General features: G+C 44.0%; 1 protein-coding gene across 1 annotated transcript; it reads right to left on the bottom strand.

The window, feature by feature from the left end:
* Positions 1 to 694: 694 nt before the first annotated feature.
* On the bottom strand, positions 695 to 3,783 carry marcksl1a (MARCKS-like 1a). The gene is made up of 2 exons (XM_042388286.1): positions 3,385 to 3,783; positions 695 to 2,071 (listed from the first exon to the last, which is right to left on the bottom strand). The coding sequence occupies exons 1-2, from the start codon at positions 3,466 to 3,468 to the stop codon at positions 1,538 to 1,540; spliced, it is 618 nt and encodes a 205-aa protein (XP_042244220.1). The 5' UTR covers positions 3,469 to 3,783; the 3' UTR covers positions 695 to 1,537.
* Between the last annotated feature and the right edge of the window lie 12,440 nt (positions 3,784 to 16,223).

The raw sequence follows: 16,223 nt of genomic DNA, 5'->3' as shown, positions 1-16,223 counted from the left end.
GTCGTACATATACTGTCCACCAGAGGGAGCCACAGACCAACATATTAAAATGAGGTCGGTTAGCTGGCTGTCAGCTAATTAATGAAGTGGGTCTAATTCTGGCGTGTGATGACTAAATGTCAAGTATGTTGTCATAATTACTTATCAATTATGTAAGAGATTTTAATGTAAAACTGAACGTGGCTTTGTTCTCATTAAACTCTCCCGCTGTGCTGGAGATCTGCCTCCTTAATTGAGACAAAAAATGTGTTTTTTTGCAACAGAATATTGATGCAGGTGTGACAAGGAGGTATGACTCAGGTAATTATCACCTATATAGTTCATGTTCACTATAATTTAGCATCTACATATTCCTTCCAACTGTCTATAGTTTTATCATACATAATGTCAATATTTTAATTTCTTCAGCTATCATCTACTTGACTTGATAGTGATGTGGAAACTTATTTAGACCCCTCATTTCATTCATCAGGGTTGATTTCAATAATAAATGTTCATGTAAGAAAGCATGCTTGATATAACCCTGTTTCTATCATATAAGTGATTGTTTTGGTGTATGAATGATGTAGTAACTGAGCCAGCTTCCTCCCAAGGAAAAAAAAAAAAAATCAGTTTAAACCCAGTCTGACCTTCTAGCACTCTACCTGAATCCGTGTGTCTTTTGGGTGTGAATCACAAGGCAGAACACAAGACAGAGGGGATCGAACATTTATTTACCCTTATTAAAAGTTACAATAAAACCATTAACATCTTCAAATGATAGCAAAATAAAGAGAACCAAAAATATTGGCCAAAACATATTTACAGAGACAGTTTGCAGATAAAAAGCTCACATTTTTGTACACAATCCCAACCCCTGCATCATAAACTCTGAAATGTGAACACTGCAATACTCAAGAAGCTTGAATGTGGTTTTAGCCAGAAAAGAATCAAAATGCACGAACAAAGACATAGCTCTTTTTCCACCTCCCCTCCTCGGTTTTTCACTTTTCTATACATGACAAAATACTTGAAATTTGGGGGTAAAACATAGGAATGTAGAATTCTAAAAATTAATAAGATCATTTGAAAGGTTTATGTGTCCATATAACAGTCATTTCGAGTGAAGGAGATGGTCTGCCCTGCTCCGCGACGGTGACAATTTTTAGATCCCAAAAAGATGAGAAAGAAAAATAAAATGTTATAGGGCTGCCACGCTGTTAAAAAGGATGCTTCTCCATGAATTGGGAAAATAAGTCAGTATTCCTGATTCGCTCCACATCCAATCCATTACCTTCGCCACACGCCAGTCCCCGTGTGTACCATGAGGGGGCGACACAAGCCGACACTTTCATCACGAGAGGGCCCGGTGAGATTCCGTCTGTCGAAGAACTAATAAAAGGCAGTGAACTGGTGGTTGAATCAGCAAACGTGATATATCCTTTGTCTTCTTTTGTAGTTTTGTTTATAACTTTAAGAACGTGGCACGAGTCTCTCATATATATATTTATATACTTTAATCTTGGAAAATCAGTTCAGGTGCCGTGGCGGGGTGCAGTCACTCTGCCTTGGCCTCGCCCTCGGAGGCTGCAGGTGTCGTGTCCTCGGCGGGGGCAGCGGCGGCGGCCTCCTCAGCGGGGGCAGCCTCTGTGGGTGGGGCCTCCTCCGCCGCCTTGGTCTCTCCCTCGGGGGCAGCGGCGGCTGCGGCCTCGCCCTCCTTGACCTCAGCGGCCGGCGTCTCCTCTTTGGTTTCCTTGGCCGCGTGGCCGTTCTCCTCGGGCTTGTCCTCGGTCGTGGGGGAGGTGGCCTCCTCCTTGCCCTCTTCGCTGCCCTTCTTGCTCTTCTTCAGTGAGATGCCCTTGAACTTGAAAGAGTTCTTCAGGGAGAACTTCTTCTTCTTCTTGCCATCCTTGGCGGCCTCGCCCTCTGCTTTGGCGGCCTCGCCCTCGGCTGCGGGAGCGGGCTCGATGGCATCTCCGGCGCTGGTCTCGCCATCCTTGGCTGGCTCAGCTGTTCCGTTACCATCGGCGGCGGCCACTTCCCCGTCGGGCTTGGCTGACACATCGCCATTGGTTTTGACATGACCGTTCTCCTGCAGAGAAGAGGACTCATTAGTAATGCATTAACTAATCAAACTGGGTCAACATAAACATGTTGCCTGCGGAGAGAGGAAATCATTTACATACACAGATGGATAAAGTGATGAAATGTCTGCTAACATTGCAAATAAATCTAAAGGGGGATCTGGCATATGACAGATTAGCATTAGCCCATTTATTCCCATTTAATCCATGTTATACTTGAGGAAAGCTGCTTGCCCCTACAGCGGTTCGGGGGGGAAAGGGGGGGGGGGGGGGGGATTCAACAGCTGTTTGCATGACTCTGAGCGGACACATGGGGGCAGTAGTGCTGCGTCAAAACGTCAACACGGCGAGCAAGTTGCGGAACAAAGGAATCCCCGTGAAACCTGGTCTGTGCTCTCATCCAGGAGCTGCAGCTCACATCTACAACTGCTCCGTACATCAGCACGGTGCGGCCATGGACAGCCAGCACACACCACTCACTCACTCACTCTCTCTCTCTCTCTCTCTCACACACACACACACACACAGATTTAAAGCACTGTAGACGGCGAACCCACAGCGCTGATCTAAACGTCGATGAATTCAAATGAGTTCATGAACATCTCTGAACGGAATCACATAAAATGCATTTAGAGTCAGATCCACTCAGCCAACTCTCCACACAATCAGCAGTTTAATAATCACCTTTCAGTCATCTTAACACGCATTTTTTTTTCGCCTTCTTTTTAAACCCACTCGAGCAACATGTGGGAAAAACGCATTTATGTAGATAGGAGTTGTGGTTTGAACTGGCGCCTGGCCGCGCTTTGTTTGCAACTCCGCAAAATGCGCCTCCAGCAGAGCGCATTTGCATCCTTTGCACCGCTCGCCTCGCATCTTTTGTTCGACGTGGGAGCGACTATCTCCCCGACTGCAGCCAACTCATGAGAGAAAACACGCTCCAAACACACATTTCGACACGAATCTGCCATTCTAGTATCACATTTTAGGAGTAAATCGCCCCTTTTGAGACCGGCAGACAGAATTTAACAAAGGCAGATCTGGTGCGCGCTGAGAGGGGGACGAGCATGGCCATTCGACGGCTGGTCTGCTGGACGTCCCCTGGATTTAAACAACCTGCTTTAAATTCATTCTAAGTACATTTTCTGCAGCCATGTGGTGTGTGGAGGCGTGAATCTGCTCTCAGTGCAGAGTGTGAATGAGCAACAGCTAAGCCCCCGTCGCTGCCCTCAGCCCCACCGTGGCACCCATGCTGGCAGTGGGCGTTGGGTGCCATGTGGCTCCCCGCTGATGATCAGCATTGCAGGCAAACTTTACTCACCTGGCCGTTGGCTTTGGCAGCAGCAGGGTCGGCGGCGGCTTTCCCCTCAACAGCTACTCCACCCTTGGACAACTGGGCTCCCATTTCTTTTTCCTTTAGGTGATCTGAACAAAAAATAAAATCGAAAAAGAAAAACCTGGAGGAGTTTTTGAGATTTAAAAATCCAGCTCTTGGATAGGTAAAAATCTTGCCAAAGAGGTGAAAAATCCGACCGGATCTCCTTCTCCCTAGCTGGGCTTTGGAAACGACAAGTTCCCCCTTATGTGAGTGTGGACCCCACGGCGGCTGAGCACAAATTAAAGGATGTCAGAGAAACGACTGTGAGTATTTCAACCGCGCCTCACAATCGACCGAAGTCTCCTCCCCTGGGCGTGTCGGCCGGTTTTTGTCCAATCTGCAGCCGGGAGGGTGGGCCTCATGCACCCCCTGTCACTGCAACAGTGTGCGACTGGACTTCATCCTCAACAAGACTTTTTCCACTGTTTCAGATGTCTGCAAGATTTTGGACATTTTAAAACTTTGTAAACTTTGTTCATGAACTCACTCAGCACTTGTTGCGTATGTGTTGGATGAATCATACAGGTCACAGAAATGATTCACTCTATGAGGATGTCATGTAAATAAATTGTATATAGTGTTAATATGATGCCATAATGAGCAAACAATACTATGATTGTTGCTGTAAATTCACAGACACGTCACACATTACTTCAAAAATGTTTTATCATCTGATCAGTGGTTCCCAACCTAAGGTTCAAGACCCCACAAGGGGTCATAAGATTAATTCGAGAGGTCACGAAATGATTAACAAGATAAGAAAGAAGAAAAACAATTATTTTTGCTACACAGAACTATTTTGTTATTAAATCTTGTGGTTTTTCTTGTGAAATAGTAGAGTTTTGCCTCTCCGGGCCTCTAAAAACTATTAAAATCAGCCAATCTAAGAGAACATCATTCATCGGTTCAACTGCTTACAGCTCATAGAAATACACAACCTGTGAATTCGGTATTACTTGGCTACAAAGGCTGGGTTCCAGTGCGGTAGATCATTCAAAGCTCTTGCATACACTTTGTTTAAAGATAACGTCAACTCCATTTCAAGCTTAAGGTCATCTTTCACAGTTTCAGTGACTTTAATTAGCTATAATAAATTCTCAGATGATCTTGATGGTCCAATTTTAGGGTGTAGAAAACCAGCATTTGAATGATTGAGTGGATTTTGAGTGACAGGCCCGGCTTTCCAAGAGTAAACTCGTTACATAACACGCAGCCAGCTTCGCATTCAGAGGAGACCTTCTGATGGCACTGCGGCTGCTTTGTTACCGACACAGACAGAGAGACAGTGAATCCGCCTGTCAGACAGTAATGAGGTCTCTTGGCCAGACGAGTGAATCCCACGATCGCAGCAATGACACTGCATTTTTTTTTTGGGAGCCCAAAGCTGATGGGTTCCTCTTGTGATCCAGCGGGGTCAAGGGTTATATGTTTTAAGCTGAGTTATGAGCGCCAGTGAGCCCAGCCAGCCATGAGACAGGGTCATACATGCATTAAACATGCCAGCTGCCTCATTTTCAAGCCGTTACTCTTAATTCTGGCAACTTTAACCAAATTATCCCTTCTTTCCCATCAACAAGGCCCTCATTTATCCCAGCAATGAACCCATGTTAACAATGGTACTCTGTCTGCTTGTCATCTTTATAGGACTTTATTAATTTATGATTTCCTCTTATTAAAGTCCTGTATTCTTCTGAGGCATCCCTTTCTGACATTGTTTCCGACAATCCGATGCCCCCCCCCTTCCACACATACACACACTCACACAAACATGTCACAGCTGTGGTATGCGAGGCATGCATACGCCACTCAGAGAATGATCTCCATCCATTCAGTGAGCTGAGCTTCCCAGTGTGGAATACACCCTCAGGGGCTTTAAATCTGCACCCCACTCCCCCCAACCCCACCTCCTACCCTTTCTAACCAACCACTATCCCTCCATACATACTCTCAAACTGAGTCAAGAGAGAACAACATGTTTGAAAGACTTTTTTTTTCCCACCCCCATTCCACCATCTAGTGTAACGTACATTCATAGCCCAATCATGTCTGTGGAATTCCTCACTGCTTTCTGATGTGGGACGCCTGAGTCGGGTCTTTATTCTGATGAAGTCCACACATTAAGGTTGTCAGATTTCAAAGGGGTGTTCCTGGTTTGATCAGCACAAGAAAGAGGTGGTTTCACAGCAGGACGTCCAAGCTTCTGCAGAGACACTGCTGCCCAGGTTTTTGCAACCCATAAACTACAAAGGTAAAATGTGGATCAGTTGTTATCTCTCAGTTTTTTTTTCTATTTTGGCCTCAAGTCCACAAAAAGTTGGAATTTCTGACAACTGAAAAAGATTTTAAAATAATCCGTTATTGTTGAAAATGTAATGTACATGTAGTAATGCATTGTTTAGAGAGAAAAACAAACTTTTCTTAAAAAGTTTCGCATTTGATTGTCATGTGATCCATTTTTGTTGTCACCCTCCATTCTTTGTGCTTGTTGTAAACTACAAAAGTGGTCTCTCACTCATGAGGCCTGTGAAGTCTAGTATAGTATTAAATTTCAGTACTTCAGTGTTCACAGTAAGCTTTAAGACAGGAATTTGTAAACTCCAGCGTCCATCCATCCAACAATGTTCTTTATCTATTTAAATGAGTGGTTTGATACTAATGAATAGGAAGAAAGTGAATGAAATAAGTTTATACACTTTCTCTCTGAGAGTTCGATGACCACCAGCCAGTGATTAGCTTAGCTTAGCAGAAAATCTGGAAGCAGAGAGAAACAACTAGCCAGACTCTGTCCGAAGGTAAAAGTCTCGACAGTCACGATCAGATTCCAGGAAATAACAGCACCTCGCCAAGGAATAGTCCCTGCCCGTAACTCCTCATGAAACCACAACTTGTTTTTACATTTTTGTTTTGTGTTTTGTCTTATTAATTAGAAGTCATAGAGGCGTTGGTTGGCATATTTGTTTTACCTTTGGACAGAGCCAGGTTAGCTGTCCTCTCCTGTTTCCAGTCTTTCTGCTAAACTAAGCTAATCCCCTGCTAGCTCCAGCTTCATATTTAGCTAACAAGCATGAATGTGCTATCAATCTTCACATCTATCTCTCTATAATGCTGTTAGGTTCACTGGGGGATGACCTATCCCAGCATGCACTGGACAAGAGGATTGTACAGTCTATGCCCTGAAAACGTCACCAAAAACATCAATTTAAAATTCATCTAAATTAGTGTGGACAGAAGCTGAAAAAGTAGTGAATACTGACAATGAAAGCCGTACCATTCATTTACTACGCACACACACTCGTAGTACACACATTGTGGTGATGACAAGGCCTGATTTCCTTGAGGAAAATGAGATTGTGGCTGGAGGACTTCCTCTGGCCTCGTCCTGCCTACTTATTTCTGTCACGTTAAACGTGGTGCTTCTTCTCCTCTTCACACACTTTTTTCCCTTTGAGCTCGTCAATGCCCCTGTTTGTGTGGTTGCCCATTTTTCATGCCCTGACACAGGATGAGCTCTTAAATCTGCTAAAAGCCTCCATTGTCTCTGTTTTAGCGAGCCAACTGATGAGCATCACAAGTAGAAAGAGAAAGGATAGGGAGGAGGACTGGAGCGAAGGAGAAGAATCAGAAACATGTCTCTGGGGTTCCTTTTGCTTCAGGGAGGAGAAAGTTGTCTTTATGACAGTCACCTTGAACAGATGACTTGAGCATATCAGCTTGATGAATATGTAATTTCCCAGGGTTCCACAGTTTGTCAGCAATTCATGCATACACAATCACATAAATGAGAGTGCAAGCTGTTTGCTGTGCACTTTCTTACAGTTTTGTGATACACTGATGGCAACAAATTTGTTGCAGTTGTGCACAGTTAATGGCCCAAATACCTCAAGACCTAATGTAATGCCATCTTTTGAGGCAAAGTCATAAAACAGATTTTATAATGGGAATAAATGTGAGGAAAAGGTAGCAAAAAGTGACAAGTATATAGCCAAACTTGCAATTATGACTACAACAACACACCTTCAAAACAACTATATTACATTTTAATGTATCATAAATGCAAATGCAGCATTGGATTTGCTCAAAAGTTACATCAGTTATAAGCAGCTTTGTTTGTATAAACCGAGATGTAATTTTGATTTTATATGTTTGATTTAGTCTGGCATAAACAGAACATTTGCATTGCCAAGCACCTAATTACAAGGAGAATCAGGTGCACAGCCGTCTTCATTGGCATGAATAGGGGTGCGTAGACTTAAAAGAAAGCCCTTTGTAATGCTAATTAATTAAATCAACTGGCTTATTGACTGCAAAAAGGCCCTCACCAGCAGGCAACCACAAAGCTGCACATGGCAGCCATCTTGGCCGGAGGCTTGTGCAGACGTATCTGTCAGTCGGGCTCTGGCAGTGGCTCTTGGAGGAGGAGGAAGGGATGTAGCTGGATGTCCAATGCTCAGCCAGGCTTGCATGTTTGACTCGCCTCATTGATGAAATAGTTGTTCATGGGGGAGCTTGGAAACACAACACACAAACTCTAAAGATGGAGGGAAACCAACAGTAATCATGTTGATGTGTGCAGTTGATCGCCCCTCTCGCCGTCTCTGTCTCTCTGTGCCGAAGGTGACAGACACACTCATGACGCGACATACCCCTCCTACATTTCTGCGTGTGTGCAGACATGCCACAGAGCCGGTTACCATGGCAACTACTGCTTCTATCGACTTCTCTGGGCTGATGTTACGGAGGGACGTGGTTTGGTGGGAACCCAGTCAAGGGGAGAAAGGAAGAGGATACAGCTTTGGTGTTGTTTTTGTTTGCCTTATCATCTCGGGTTTGTTTAGTTGACATGACTCCGACTCCCACAATTTATGCAATCAAAACTCGTAACCTTTGTGACCACAGGGAAATCAAGCGTGGTTTCCTTTTGACATTAACCTTCACCACCTTCCCGTCAGCCTATTTTTTTCTTCCTCATCATGAATTCCATCTCTCAGATTCAGACATACTCTATACGCATTTGCCTCTCTCTGGCACTCCCTCCTTCTCTCAGCTTTTTGTCTCTAGTATCAAGGCTTGAGTCATTATAGGCAAATTCATCCAGTCAGGCCAAGTAAGAAAGCAGAGAGAGATAAAGCAGATGGCGAGACAAGTAAAAGGAGAGGGTGAGGGGTTAAGGAGTACAGAAAGCGTTGATGAGTGAAGCAGAGGGAGAGGATAGGGGCTGGGCAGAGTCGATGTGTGTGCATGTGTGTGTGTCAGACAGGGGTGTACAGTAGTAGGGCAGCTCTTCCCCACTGGCAACGGCACTGCAGCGTTACTAGGTCAGTGTGCCATCATCTCATTCATCATTATCACAGCCTGCTCTTCCTCCTACACTCTCCCTCTTCATCCCTCCCACGCTTTCTTGCAGTTGTTCTCTTCTTCACTCACACGCACCACAATGGGAGAGACTCTACGCTTCAGTCAGAATGGAAAGTAAAACCTAAACAGACTCAGACGGTGCAAGTCTATAAGGTTCAATTCCATGTCGAGGTATAATACTGTAGCTAGGGCCATCCTAGGCCAGATGCTCATATATCGGAAGGCTCTCAGCACAAAAGGCATATCTTTTGGGGGTTTACATTATAAGCTGTAACTAATGGCTTAAATCATAATTAATGAATCCTTTACAAATTCTAACCAGCCATTATTAAGAACAACTTTTGAGTTGTCAGGTTGTAAAAATTCCCCTTCACTGGTATCCACCACCAACATGACACTTGCTTTATCATTTTAGCTAACTCTTCAACACTGAGCTAAGTTTAAGAATGTGATTTATGTGTGGAAATAACATGATTCCATAGTAACGTTCCCAGGTCTTTTTTTGGAAAGAGCTCTCCTGAAACTGAAATGCAGAATGGCTAAATCTCATCTTCATCATCTTCTATTCAGTAGGTAAACAGTAACATTGTGCATCAAAGTGTGTGTATGTATTAACAATGTTAAAAAATTACATCAAATTTTTGGGAAATATGCTTATTCAGGCATTAGTTGAGATGATTCTCATCTTATGCCTGTATGGTAAATATGAAGCTACAACCAGGTTAGCTTCGTTTAGCATTAAGCCTGGAAACAGGGGGAAACAGCTAGCCTGGCTCTAAAATTAAAAAAACAAAAATGCCCACCGACACCAATAAAGCTCACCAATAAACACCTTATATGTTGTTTTTATAAAGCATGAAACTGAAGCGTATAATGTGTGGTTTTATATGGATTTTATGTGCTGGATTACTTCTTAGCTGGCAGGGTTTGGGAAGTAGCGGCACTACTATTTTCACTGCATTTCCCAGTAATCGTTAGGTATACATCATGCAAGGTTTCCAGTCACAAGCTGTTTTAAGTATATATTCTTTTAAGTAGCAGGTTAGTGTGACCAAATGCTACATCACTGCATTGTATTTTTGCAGTTGCATTAACATTTGTAATGGAATAATGTATGTTTTATTAGAAAAACAGACCCTTATCCTTTATTGAGAACTTACTAACACTTATAAAGGGTGACATACCTGAAAGTTGTACTGTGCAAAACAGTTTAAGCAGGTTTTAAGGACCTGTCAATAACAAAAGGGGAAGTAAGTCATCACTACCAGACATCAAAACCATGTCTGTCTGTCAAAAATCACTAAATGTCAGATGCCCCGTGACAGACAGAAAGCAATTATCCATTGAGGAACCAGTTTAATGATCTCAAAGTAGAAGCACAGACAGCCTGACACACTCCACACCGTTAAAAGCAGACCAATAAAACATTACAGGCTATATTTCATGACAGCTTTGCATTCCTGCATATTACAAAAGGGCCTGAGTGACATAAGATGACACAGACATCTCCCCTGCTGCACAGAAATAACAGGCAACATCAGTGTTGTTTGTTTGGTATACACAAAGAATATACTGTATATACGACAACAACCAGTTGTGTGCAACCACATGCAAATGCATTTACCCCCCACCACCGCTCTTCACACACACACACACACCCAGAGCATGTACACACAGACTCAGACTGAAACTAGCTCAGGTTTTGGTTTTCTGCTAGCTGGAGCTTTTTCTTTTTTGCCAATCTGTGAGATCATCACTCTCCCTGAGCCCCCGTCTGTATTTCCTCCCCCGGCTCCTCAAACCACCCCCCTCCCCCTCAACCATCTTCATTGTAATGCAGATTTAAGGATCGGGTGGGGGATGGGATCATAGGGGGATGGGGAGAAAGAGGAGGTTTGTGGAGAGGCTGTGGTTGGTGTTAAGTATGACCTGGCAGCCCCGCTGTGCCTCAGCGGGCGGTCCGGCGTGGGCTGGGGGAGGGGAGACCAAGAGAGAGAGACAGAGAGAGCTTCTAGGGTTATCCCCCAGCCTGTATACATGACTCAGACATCAGATATCAACATCCCGACCTCATCTTGAAATAAAAGATGGCAGACACGCCCCTCGCATCTTCATTCAACAGTAATCTCATCCAGGAGTGGAACGGAGAAGAATAGGATGTTCTATGGCATTTTGTTCTGTCTAGACATAATGAGCTTAATGTCACTGGGGTCATGTTGTTGTTCCCTCTGTCATAGACTAACAGCATATCAAACTAACTGAAAATGAAGAACGATCATAATTTGCAATTTGCAATTTTTATCTGCGTCGAAGCAGTAAAGCCATTACTGAAATCTCACTAATTTGCTCACAACAGACTGTTCAGCTGTTGTCAGGGTGTGTATTAGCATGTGTGCAACCAGTGTGTGTGTGTGTTGGTGTGTCTGTGTGTTGGTGTGGGTGTGTGCATTTTGGGGCTGTCTAGTTCTTATGTCTGCAGCTTAAACTATGGCCACGCTTGTCCCAGCTGTCGGATTGTAATCCAGTCTCTCTCTGAGCACAGAGGCAAGAAGTCAAACCTCACCGAGCCACTACCCTCCTCTGACAGTGCACCCCTCCCCTCCCCTCCCCTCCCATCAACTCACATACACCAGGATGGAGGGCAGAGAGCAGAAAAAGGCCCCCGGCGAAAATAAATAAATGTCTAGAGTCAAAACCATTGTGTTTTAATGAGCCGTGTGTGGGATGGATTCATTGACTCTGCACCTCTGATTGCGCTGAAAAAAGACAGTCAGCTCACTTCTGTCGTTGACTCCTTATTCCCTGCGCGTGATTACACTAAATTGCACTCGAAACACACAAGATCAAAGCAGCACACAGTTACATGCTTGGTTCAATGAGTATTTTTAGCACTGTTAACCTGTTTTTTGTAGAGAATAATTATGTGATAATTTGTTTTTATTATTTCCTGGCCCTCCACTGCTGGTATTTGAGTGCAGGATCAATTACTGAACAAGTAGCTCAGTGGCACATAAACATCTTTTGCCCAAAAGATACAGGTCCTCCAGCGGAGGGATGGCCTTCCCGCTCACTGTGCCACAAGGCAACACAACTCAAACCAGCCTATAAAAAAATAATAATAATAATCAAAATTTTTTGTGTAGTATACTCAGCTTTGTCATTTTTGCTCCAGTTTTCCATTTTATCCATCTGCCATTGCAGCTGGGTAGTCATGGAGCATCATTGCCGTGTGTTGCTCTTGTTTGTGAGTGACCTATTTATAACCCACCCCCTCTATCTCTTGCCCCCAATTCCCTCTCTTGTCCTCCTCCAGTTTATCAAAACATGGTTACATAAAAACAGCTCCCTTTGAACCAGTAGTGGGCCATCACTGTGGCATGAAAATCTTTGAGTTATTAAATAATTCAGAAGACAGGGAAAGGTGTTGAGTCTGGGTTATTTAAATTTCACTCTTAAGAAATATTCTTAGCTCAAAAGTGGCATAATGGAGACAATTAGCTAAATGTCAGTTGTTTATTTGGAATACAAAATAAGCAAAAGGTGGTGTTGCTGCCAAAAAAAGTCCTGATGTCTCTATGCTTATCTTCACCTTTGTCTATACTGTAAACGTCTGCAGATGTCAGTCATGCAAATGAGGTTAGGAGTCTCCAGCCTGAAGGGTGTACCAGCGTACAACTCCCTCTCCTCATTAGATTAATGACTATGAGGCTATAAAGACAATGGCTACAGCTTCCCAGAATCTCACCCAACCTGCTGGTATTGACCTCTAGCCAGCCTTCACAACTCTATCGTCACACTGTCAGTAACATTGCACCTCTAACCTCTGGCAACCCAGCTTGCATTTCTTACCATTGTGCCAGCAATGCCTCACGCCCTCTTATCATTGCTTTAATTGATCCTGAACTGCATGACTGTGTTTGCAGTGTAGCACTGACCTCATCTCCACTGGTCTGCTGAGACAGCTAGCATTGATCTATGACAGCCTGACCAACCTGCCCAGTTGAGTCTGCATTAACCTCCTGCTAGCCTAGGTCTGGTTAGCCCAGAACACTCTGGCCACCGCCTGACAATGATTACAAGTGATTGATTAGAGATTGATTGGTTGAAACAGGGAATAGAGAGGGAGGTGGAGTGAGGTAAGGGTGTGGGTACTGCGGACAGTTATTTACGTTTGTGTCTCATCAGGAAATAAGTGCAGTCAGTTTGGCTAAAGATTTACTGTTAGTGCCCGAATTATTCTCTCGTACATTCACTCCTTGTCAGAGCCTGAGATACCGCCCTGACAGAAAGATACATTAAAAACAAAACGGGATTAATATATCTCCCACTGACAGGTACAATATGAAAGACACCTGCTCTGACAACAGCTGAGGGACAAAAAAGCCATATTTCAGTTCCAAAGGGAGACGGCATGACTTCCTTTGTGTGTCTTCCCCTTGAGGCATACTAACAAGGTTATCATGGATCAGTGATGAGCTGGGACTGAAGATCAATGGGAAAGCAGTTAGAAGACCCTTGGTATCTGCACACAATGGAGCTGTCGCCATCAGGAGGGACAGCAGGCATGGTATTGGGGCCAAGGGCATCGGTTGGTGCAGGTCTCAGGAGGTCGTGCGCCATATGATCAGGTGCTCCTGGTGGACCTCCATAACATACTTAAATACCCAACATGTAAGCCGATCAGGCCTGTGTGGGAGATAATCTACGTGAATCCAATGACAATGGTCTATATATATATATATATATATGTATATATAATTTGATAAGATTGTCAGTTCTGTATTAATGTCATTGGGGGATTTAAGCCTATAGATGTGTAACATAAGCACATAACCTGTGTCACTGGGAGATGACCAGATTGATGTGATGCATGCACAACAGGAGCAATTTGATCACTGTCCATTGTGGCCTGATTTCTGTTGCCTGCTGGTGTGGTGTGCCCTCCGGGGATAGTGGCGGTTTCATTCTGGTAAGCAAAGACTGTTGAACTATCAAGGCTATTTAGTGTCATGCTGTGTCCCTGCAGTATATGATGGATGTTGATGGGGCTAGTTATGGGCCAGCGTCTTTTTCATTTGCTTAAGAATTTGCCCAAAAGGGGCTCATTCCTGAAACATTCCAGGGTGTTCAAATTTCTCCCCCAAATTTGCAATATATATCAGTAAAGACAACCATCATACTCTTACATTCCAGCTGTCAGAGAGTGGACAAAAAAAGTGACAAGAGGTGTCCTCACAGTTCCCAGAATTCCTAGAATCTTTTATTCCAGGTGGACAGTATTTGGAAGACAGGCAGGTAATAAACTGGTTGAAAGGACGTTGTGTCTTATTTAACTGTGCTGCCTGGTTTTATGCTCTCTGCAGAGCATTCATTCAGAGGATTCTTTTAAGGAGATTTATGGGGGTGTCATGGGAAAGTTGCCTGGGTGGAGGCAAGTTGTCCCTCCTAATGGGTAGAGTGACCCAGGCCTCCTCAAGGTCAGGGTAAGCCGGAGTAATTAACGACCAGCGACAAAGTACTTTGACCAGCTTTATCTCCCGTGCTATCATCAAACACCTCAAACCTTTAGAGGGTCTGTTGGACGTGCACACGCAGATGAGTCCTTGCACTCATGCAGACACACTCACGGCTGTTCAAGGACACGGTCTCTAGCTTGATCGATGGGCATGTCACACGTGTGTGTGTTCCCAATGTGCTGTGTCATAGTGTAACAAGAGGTTGTTTCAGGGCAGTAATGGCTTGGCTATAGGGAGGAATAAAGCTTAATGAGCTGAATTTCTCAGTATTCAGAGCTGAACATAAACAGGACACAGAAGAGCAGCAGCCCACTCAGCACTGCTGGGCGTGTTTCTAATGTCCCAACCTATAGACCCATCTTCTCCTTCACTTGTCCAACCACAGGCTGAATCACCTTATAAGGGCTGAAAGAGTTTGGAGCCTCAAACAGTTTGGCAGCAAGCTAGTGACTGTTGGGCCTGATGTACTGTATAGCCATGTTATTCCAAATAGAGAAGAGGGAAAGGACTGATTATTGATATCTGTTAAGTGTCCAGGATGAGTAATGTGGCTGTCCAACCAAGCAGCTGTTCACCAAGCTTTTGGCAAGTGGAGAAAATCAATAGAAAGGTACACCTTTCAGATGAGGATAATGGATGAGAGGGGAGCACTGTAATGGAAAGATACCCATCTTTGCTTTGGCCTGGGCCTCTCCAGCAATTGCACAGACAGTGAAGACAGTAATGACACAGCAGATGAAAGCCAGTCTGTGAGTTGTCGGATTTCAAACGGACTACGCTTTACCGCTTGTGTCTGTAATACTGCTAGCATTTGCAAACAGATCTGGCAGCTTTACATATCTGCTTGAACAATCTACTGTCAGAGGTAACAGCTCCATTATCTTTTCTCAGAAAGGAATCAGCCAATGTAACCCTTTCGCTAATTGTTTTTCCAACCTCACTTAGACTCAGATACATCCTCACATAGACAGCTCTCATCATCTCTGACATGCTCCCTGCAGACTTGAACCACATTCCCTTGCTGAAGCCCCTTTCACTTTTTCATCAGCTTGCATCATTACATGTCACATATCATCCACTGATACATCAAAGAACAGCGGCTGTGCAAATCTTTGCACGCACGAACAAGTGACAATATCTTGTTTTCAGTCTGTGCTAATACTGTTTACAGGTGGAAGATGTTAATAATGTACCTGCTTATAAGAAGCATGAGTAAGACGTACAGTGGCAGTAGATATTGTGCCACTTGAGGGTCCCTAACTCCTTTGACTTTGACTGCACAGCATGATTGTCACGGTCTAAATGTAAAAGATACAGTAAAGTCTCTGTTAAAATACAGCTAACGCACAACTCTTTCTCTTTCTCTTCTTCCCCTTCTATTTCTCTCTGTTGGTCCCTCTGGTCGCTTCTCTCTCCCTTCTGCTGCTGTGCAAATGGATTAATCTTGTAGCTCCCGGTCTGAAGGGAGGGTAGAGTGGTGTGCTTGTGCCAGGGCACGGTGAAATATGCATGTGTGTGTATCCATGTTTTTTGTGTGTGCAAAAGTGAAACAAAAAAACGAGACAGATAGAGGAAAACAGATGGAGGAAGGAGGGTTGAATATATGTGTTTCATTGTGAGAGTTCGTAGGAGTACAATTCTGGAGGTGGGTGTAGAGTGAGCAAGAGAGCTGAAACTCAACATGTGGTTATATTGTGATGAAATTGCATCTGTTCTGCGTACTTTATGTCTCTATGTTGTGACATAGATGAGGGGGAGAAAAACAAGCCATATGCCCTCAGATATGTAAAGATCAAGTATGGGGGTATGTGCATTTTTTGCCCTCTCAGACAAACGTGTCTCACATGGAGTCTCAAAATAGAGTCATAATCATGAATAAACCATGTACCTGCTGTGCATCCCAGCTCTTCC

This window comes from Thunnus maccoyii, chromosome 16 (assembly GCF_910596095.1).
Source record: "Thunnus maccoyii chromosome 16, fThuMac1.1, whole genome shotgun sequence".
Taxonomy (NCBI): Eukaryota; Metazoa; Chordata; class Actinopteri; order Scombriformes; family Scombridae; genus Thunnus; species Thunnus maccoyii.
The sequence above is the reverse complement of the archived record's forward strand: the minus strand, read 5'-3'. Positions and strand labels throughout refer to the sequence as shown.